The sequence below is a fragment of the Sarcophilus harrisii genome, chromosome 2 (assembly GCF_902635505.1).
Source record: "Sarcophilus harrisii chromosome 2, mSarHar1.11, whole genome shotgun sequence".
NCBI classification, from domain to species: domain Eukaryota; kingdom Metazoa; phylum Chordata; class Mammalia; order Dasyuromorphia; family Dasyuridae; genus Sarcophilus; species Sarcophilus harrisii.
This window is the reverse complement of record NC_045427.1, coordinates 310,583,664-310,592,064: the sequence shown is the minus strand read 5'-3', so window position 1 is coordinate 310,592,064 and position 8,401 is coordinate 310,583,664. Positions and strand designations below refer to the sequence as shown.

The window sequence follows — 8,401 nt, the reverse complement described above, 5'->3', positions numbered from 1 at the left end:
TGTATCTACTATAGGTTAGAATGTGCTTATGTATGATGTAGGAGGTAGAAGCAGGCACCGAGGAGATAAAAGGACTTGCAGTCTTTGTAATAAAGCAGGGTCTCACACCACCCTGGCTCTCACCCCCCATTACTCACAATCTTCGCCATTCAAATGGACAGGCAGTGCTGGTCACATAAGGCCTGTTCCACGTGGCAGTTGGGTCCGTGACCCCCAACATAATCTCATTGATCCCATGTCTGTCCTCAACAGACTGAACACTATCATCCCCATTCTTGCACTTATCTTCATTCTCCCCCTATCAACTGTTCCCCTTCAGGCCAGAAACTCTGAGGGTCATATTGTTTCTTTTGTAAAGTATGTATCAGTTCTTGCCTAGCCTCAGACAAATAAAACCATGGGATTTATCCTGGTTTAAAAAGGCCAACATCTCCCACCACATCTGGGGCCATTGCCAATTATCTTGACCTATGTCTTGTGACTGGACTCCTGATGACTCTGGAGGAAAGACTAAGATGTATGATGGCACAGTTCTGCCTTATGTAAATCCAATTCATTTGCAATTCAAGTCATCCTCCTCCTGACTTCACTGGTCCTCTTCAAGAATAAAAGACAAAAAGTCAACTAACTGGATCCCTACTACCCACAAACATCTGTATCTCCATCATCCTCAAAAAAACCCCAAAACCCTCACTTGTTCCTTTTATACCTGCTATCACCTATATCTCTCCTGTCTTTTGGGTTAAACTCCTTGAGAAGGTAGCTCTACTTCCTCTCTCGCTCAACTCTGTACAGTCTGAATTCTGACAACATCATTTAATCAAAACTGCTCTTTCCAAAGTTTCAAAAAAGTCTTTCAATCCTTCTCTTTCTTGACTTTCCTGCAGTTTTGGACGCTGTCGATTGCCATCTTCTGCTTGAGACTATCTCCTGATTCAGCACCTACCTCCTGGACTACTCCTTCTTCATCTCCTTTGCTACTGAATCATCCAGACTATACCTGGATGTAAAGGTCTGTACCAGGCCATTTCATCTCTCTATATACTATTTCACTTGATAATCTTTTTAACTACCATAGACTCTCAGATCAACTTATTCAGTCCTAATCTTTCTGGCCTCCATTTTCTGACCCCCCAACTGCCAATTAGACATTTCCTATAGACATCTTAAACTCACTGTGTAAAACTGATCCCATGATCTTTTACCCCAACCCCCCATCCCTTCCAAACTTTACTAATACTGTAGAGGGTACCACTCTCCTTCCAGTCCTTCAGGTTTACAATCTCCTAATGCCTGGACTATTGCAATAGTCTATCAGTTAGTCTATCTGCCACAAGTCCCTTCCTACTCCAGTCCCTTCCCCACATTTTTGGTGATATAGATGGTGGATCTATATCACAGCCATCTTCAATGAACTCCAGTGGATCCTTATCACCTCCAAGATCAAATACAAAATCCCCTTTAGCACACAAAACCTTCATAATCTAGCTTCCCCTTTCTAGTCTTTTTATACCTTCCACCAAAATACCAATACAAACTCTTTGATTCAGTAACACCATCCTCCTTACTATTCATCACACAAGAGACTCCATCTCCTGACACTAGCCATATTCCCCTACCAAGAATGTTCCCCCTCCTCCTCTCTGCCTTCTAGCTTCATCTCTTTCCCTGGGTTCCCTTCAATTTCCAACTAAAATCCTGTCTCCTATAGGAAACTTCTCCCATACTCTTTTAATTCTAGTGCCTTCTATTATTTCCTCTTTGTCCTGTTTATATCCTTGTTTATAGATATTTGTTTGCAAGTTGACTTACCCTTGTTGAGCCCCTCAAGAGCAACAACTGTTTCCTCCTTTGTTTTGTATCTCCAGAACCTGGCATAGTGCCTGGCTCATATTAAGTGCTTAATAAAAGTTTGATGAAGCAGAACTAGGAAAATACAGTAAACAGCAACGATAAAATTTTGTGATGATCATCTAGGGTAAACTTGGTTCATCTCAACAATTCAGTGATCCAAAGCAATTCCATAAACTTTGGATGGAAAATATTATATGCATCCAGAAAAACTACTATGGAGACTGAATGCAGATTGAAGCATACTATTTTCACCATTTTTTCTTCTGTTTTTTTTCTCTTTTGTTCTGATTTTTCTCTCCCAACATGATTTGTATGGAAAAAATGACTGTAAAAAATGCTGACCGGTATTCCTCTCTATTTACACTTTTGCCACATTATCTCTTATCACCTCTAGCCTGGACTCCTAATTCCTCTCCAGTCTAGTCCATCCTTCACTGTGTAATACCAAAAAGATGATTTTGTTATATCAGCTGACCATGTCATTCTTGATCAAAAGCCTTTAATTTATTGCAAAGCATTTTAAGACATCTCATTTGAGCCTCACAACAACCCTGCAAATGAATTTACTATTGTCATATGAAGGGAAAAGTAAGGCTCAGAAGGGCTGACTCATCTAGCTGACATCTAGTTACAGGGACTGCATTTGAATTCAGGTCTTCTCTCTTTATGTACAAAAAAGCTGTCCCTCCATATATAAAAACTTGTCTTAAAGAATTTACTTTAAATTGTTATGCAAACAGGATTTAGAGCTGGAAGGGATTTTGGAGATCATTTCTTCAAATCTGAGAGGCAATGTGATAAGATGGGCCTGGAATTTGGAGGACTTGCTTTAACTACTTACCTCCCTATGTCTTGGTATTCTCAGTTTTAAAATGAGACTCTCACATTCTTCTGAGCTCCCTTTTAGCTCCAAATCTATGGTCTGCTTATTTTATGTAAGAAGAAATTGAGACACAGAGTGGGGTTTAATAGAATTATAGATATAATGAAGACTCAAACCCAAGTATCAGAATCTGGACTACAATCAGTGCTCTTTCCACAGAACCCAGACATTTCTGGTTGAATTGCTGAGAGTGCGCTTCAGAATCTATAAAGTTCAATAGTACATCTGGCCTTTCCCCTTCTTCTCCCCCCCCAATAGGTACAACTCAGAGCAGAAGGAAAATATCTGAGGTCTTTCCAGGTTGTGATTTCTAGACTTCTTTAGGATATCTTCTTTATCCCACCCAAACTGTAAAGAATAGTTGGGGTAATAATAATTGGGCTAACACAGAGAATGTCTTACCTTATCTTAACACTTCCGTCTAGGTCTACAGTTAGTCACAAATGCAGAGAGGAAGGTAAGGAAGAGGGAACAGAGCTTACATACCATTCATCAAAATGTCTCCTATGTAGTGCTGAGTAGAAAGTATGGTGAGAGGGTAGATGAAGAGACTCTGAACCTTGGAACAGTTAAGAGTCCTCCCCACTCTGATTTCAGAAAGGCTTGGAGAGACTTACATGAACTGATGCTAAGTGAAATGAGCAGAAATGAGCATTTCTGCTAAGCAGAAATGAGCAGAAAGGGTTCCAGCTGTTGCAGTCTTACAATTTACACAGCACATCATTATATACTTCAACAAAAATACTATATGATGATCAAATCTGATGGACGTGGCTCACAACAACAATGAGATGATTCAAACCAATTCCAAGTGTTCAGTGATGAAGAGAGCCATCTACACCCAGCAAAAGAACTATGGGAAATGAGTGTGGACCACAAATTAGCATTTCCACTCTATCTGTTATTGTCTGCTTGAATTTTTATTTTCCTTCTCAGGTTATTTTTACATTCTTTCTAAATCTGATTTTTCATGTGCAACAAGATAATTGTTTAAATATGTATACATATCTTGTATTTAACATATACTTTTTCATATTTAACATGCTATTAGACTGCCTGCCATCTAGGGGAAAGGGTGGGGAGAAGAAGGGGAAAAGTTGGAACAGAAGGTTTTGCAATTGTCAATGCTGAAAAATACCCATGCATATGTTTTGTCAATAAAAAGCTATAATTTTTTTAAAGAGTCCTCCTACCTATGGTAGGCAGATGTTAGGGCTCCCTTTGTTTCACTGTTATGCTCTGTGGTTCTAAGGCCATAAAGAGATGCTGTTTCCAAGGTCATACCCTGACTAGAGAAGGGAGAATAAGCAATTATAAGCTCTGATCTAGAGGTAACTGACTATACTAGCTAATACTTATCTCCCCTCCTTGAAGGGAGGAGTGCCTTGAAGTGGGCTCCCAGGATGAGTCACCCAGGGCTTACTAATATTCAAAAATTTTGGCCTGACCCTTACATCACAAAAGTAACTAAAGATATTTGAGGGGTCAATCCTGATTGGTTCAACTCCATGACAAAACTCCCTTCAGAAGCTTTATTTGATATGTTTGAAATGTACATTATTGAAGCAGAATTTTTTTTTTCCTTTTTCTGAATGAGAATTTTTCTCTATTAGAGGATATTACTGATAGGGATAGATCCTTCCATTGGTTTCTGACTTTATTTATACAAAGGCTGTTCCTTTCTAGATGAGCAATGCTGATTTTCTTGCTAAAAAGATAATCACCATTAATGTTCCATAAAAACCCAAAGAGAGAGAAGCTAGACAGCAAATAATGAAAAAGTAATTTGCTTTCCATTTTGGAGGAGGCCCACTATCAATACTTCCACCAAATCCTCTTTTAAGGCAGAATGGGGGATCCCACCCATTTAGACAGTGACAATTTTTCTTGTTGTTACATATACCATTAAAACTGCACTTCTTGGCTGCACAGTCATAATTCAGTACAGAATAATCAACACATTTCTTATTCAGGCAGATTTTTCCATGACCACACACTGCACCATTAATTACATTTCCAGCCTCCTTCCCCATGTGAAAGTCCATTCCAACGCACATAACTCCATTCACATAAACTTGGAATATAGTATCAAACTCCTCTAAGTGGGGAATCTGGCTGACATTGATACATTGCAGTCTGCCACACAAAACATGGGCTGTGTCACACTTCCTGTATGTATGACCATCTAAAGAACAGTTCCCAAATTGATCACTTATTATGTTTGCTTCTTTGTAGCAGATCAGGGGAGCATCATAGGCTGTTTCACCAAAGATAGCTTTGCACTGTTGAATTCTGTCACTGCAAATACTTCGATAGCACACAGCATTTCTAGTACATGGAGTTCCATCCTGCATGTAAAAATCTTTCTGGCACAGTACCGAAGTTCCATTGCAGTACTCTGGAAGGTCACATGGTGTCCTAGGGGGTCTGCAAAGGGTTCCAGCTGGTGCAATTTTACAATTTACACAGCACAGTCCAGAAGCACAGTTAGCATGGGGCTTCAGGGTACAACCCGGTTTACAACAAGAATCCTTGCTACATTCTTTTACTGATCCACAGTCACATTCTTCTCCCTCTTCGACCACCTTATTACCACATAGCTTCGTAGCAGCAATCTTGTGAGGCTCTGGTGGATTTATTAAACATTCCACAAACAGTTCATTAAACTGATCAAAATAACTAGCAAAACTACAGTTGCTAAAGACATCCGTTAAGCTGAAATTGGAGTACATGATGCATTGCTTTTGTGCACAGATGCAGAAGTCATAGTCATGAACCATGCCAAGGTTATGACCCAGTTCATGGGCAACAGTGATGGAGAATTCCAACAAGTTATCCTCGACATATGCATCAATTCCAACTGACTTTAGATCGTGGCAGATTGTACCAACATAAGCTAAACCCTTGTCCCCACCAAAGTTATAGCGAACAAATAGGTGGGCAACATCATGTGGCAAACGCTCATTAATTACTTGTTTCCAATGAGAAAATATATCCAAAGCTACCTTTATGCCATTACTAAAATCCACTGGGTTGTTATTTGTCCAGATCTCCACTCCACTCAAACTTATGTAGGCGTGCATAGGATAATACAAGGAATCTATTATATTGACTACTTCTAATACTTGGAATATCACCTCAGTTTCATTTTCCCAAGCATACTTATACCAAAAATTATCCACTACCACCACCAACTCCACAAAGCGGGTTTGAGGCCACCAGTTGTCCTTGGGCCCTGCCCTAGGCACTGACTGTCCCAGCCCCTTTTTCTCCAAGACCAGACGATCTATTTCATTTTCTGTTAAGCCGCACTTCCAGCCAGGACCTCTATTTTTATTCTCCATTGGATAAACCAGGTGCTGAAAAATGCGAGAGGTGGGCAGGGGATCGATTTCATAGTAAAGAGAGTTCACCTGCAGCATCCCCTGGAGACCCCCATGGCAAGTGCTGAGAGCAGCCAGGGAGCCCAGGATCCCCTCCACGTAGCCTCGGTAGTAGCAGTCTTTAGGGACAAAAGAATGGTCCATCTGGACGGACCCTTGGTCAGTATAAGTGAAGACTGGCAGGTGCCTGGGCAGCAGAAGCTTCTTAAGCTGCAGGTGGACCACATGTCTCCTGCCCCCGAAGTGCAGCGCGTAGGAGAGACGTCCAGGGCTCTCCCTGTGGTCGGAGCTGCGCAGCTGCAAAGGAATCACCACCTCAGCGGAGGCGAAGCGCCAGCCAGGCCGGCGCTGGAAGCCAACAACGTGGGCCAGGAGCGCCCCGAGCCCGAGCACCAGGAAGGGGAAGCTCAAGATGGGCCCGGCCTTGGCGGGCCCCATGAGCCCCCAAGGGATAGCCGAGCCACCGGGAAGGTCAGCTGCGTGAGACACAAAAAAGTCCCCACTGCTGCGGTCCGCCCCGTCCCCGGAGGCGCCTCACCTGGGTCATCCACCCCCTTCGATCCCGCGTGCTCCACCTGGCTCGAGGTTCTTGAACCTCAGGCTGCAAGCCTGGCTGGAGGAAGTTGGGAAGGAGGGACAGTTGGATCTGGCGCGAGGAGGGGCTGGGGGGTGGGGCAGAACGGGGTGGGGGGGGGGATAGGGAAGAAAGCCATGTGGGGCCACAATTTCAGAGCACACCACCCATCCATCTCTTGGCAGAGAGGAGATGGACTTGGTGCAGATTTGAGCCATCTATTTTGGAGACATGACCAATGTGGGAGTTTGTTTTACTTGGACCATATATAGTTGTTACAAGGAACTTTTATTTTTTCCAGACACACAATATAGAATTTGTCTTAAAATTATTTTTAAAATAGTTTCCAAAAGAGAAATCTGTTAGGACACATAGGAAGGGATCTTATCAGGTCATACTTGTTTATATGATGCATAATCCCCCAAGAAATTATAAATCTCTCAAGACAGGAACTTTCTTTTACTTTTTGTTAATCTTTGGATTCCTTACACAGGGTATAAGTGAGGTGGTGTGGTGTAATCTTATTAATGTTTTACTGAATATTAAGACCCAAAAAGATCATTAGTATACACATGGCAAAACACACCAAAATAAAGGATTCCATATGAAGCCATGAATCTACATTTAATCTATAGCTATTGTCTTTAAATATGTGTGTATAATAAATTTTACATATCTTCACAATCCTCTTGTCTGCACTTCCTTCTGAACTTCCTTTCTTTTCCACTTGTTCCATTTTGTCTTCTTTTTTAAAATGTTTTAATGGCACTCTTATTTGGCATCATTTTGCTAAAACCTTTCTTTCCTCTTATGAATTAAAAACCCTTTGTAACAAATAATATGCTAGTAATTTTGTTTTCTTTAATTTTTAAAATCAAATTAACCAATGATTTATCCATTTTATCAGTTTTTCATAAAAACAGCTTCTAGTTTTATTAATACAATAGGTTTCTTACTTTCAATTTTATGCATTACTCCTTTGATTTTCAGGATTTCTAATTTGATGTTAAATTGAGGATTTGTAATTTGTGGCTTTTAGCCCTAATCATTGATCTGTTTTTTCCCTTATTTTATTGATGTTAGCAATTAGAGATAAACGTTTCCCCTAAGTATCGCTTTGGTTGCATCCCATAAATTTTGGTAAGTTGTCTCACTGTTGTAATTTTCTTTAATTAAATTATCACATTATTTGTGGGAATATGGATAGAGGAATTGCACTTGTTTAACATATATTGGATCACTTGCCCACTGGGGGAGAGGGTAGGTGGAAAGGAGGGGAAAAATTGGAACACAGGATTTTGTAAGGTTAAGTGTAGAAAATTTTCCATGTATATACTTTGAAAATAAGCTTTAAAAATAATTTTTAAAAATTAAAAAAATGAAATTATCAATTATTTCTGTGATTTATTCTTTGACCTACTTATTTTTTATGATCAGATTATTTAATTTCCAATTGTTTAATTTCTTTCCATTAACAAATAATAAACCCTTGTAACAAAAAAGAATTGAGCAAAATGAATACACAGTGGCTATATCCAGACTATATATGCTTTGATATATATATATATATATATATATGTATATGTATATATATATACACACACATATGTATATATGTGTGTGTTACCTGTCAGGAGGTAGGTAACATGCTTCATCATAGGTCTTATGGAAATACAGTTGGTTATTTAAATTGATCAGAGGCTTTCA

General features: G+C 40.0%; 1 protein-coding gene across 1 annotated transcript; it reads right to left on the bottom strand.

Moving 5' to 3' along the window:
- Window positions 1-3,891: 3,891 nt before the first annotated feature.
- On the bottom strand, window positions 3,892-6,750 carry LOC100921734 (disintegrin and metalloproteinase domain-containing protein 20). The gene has a single exon (XM_003756294.2). The coding sequence runs from the start codon at window positions 6,556-6,558 to the stop codon at window positions 4,420-4,422; it is 2,139 nt and encodes a 712-aa protein (XP_003756342.1). The 5' UTR covers window positions 6,559-6,750; the 3' UTR covers window positions 3,892-4,419.
- Between the last annotated feature and the right edge of the window lie 1,651 nt (window positions 6,751-8,401).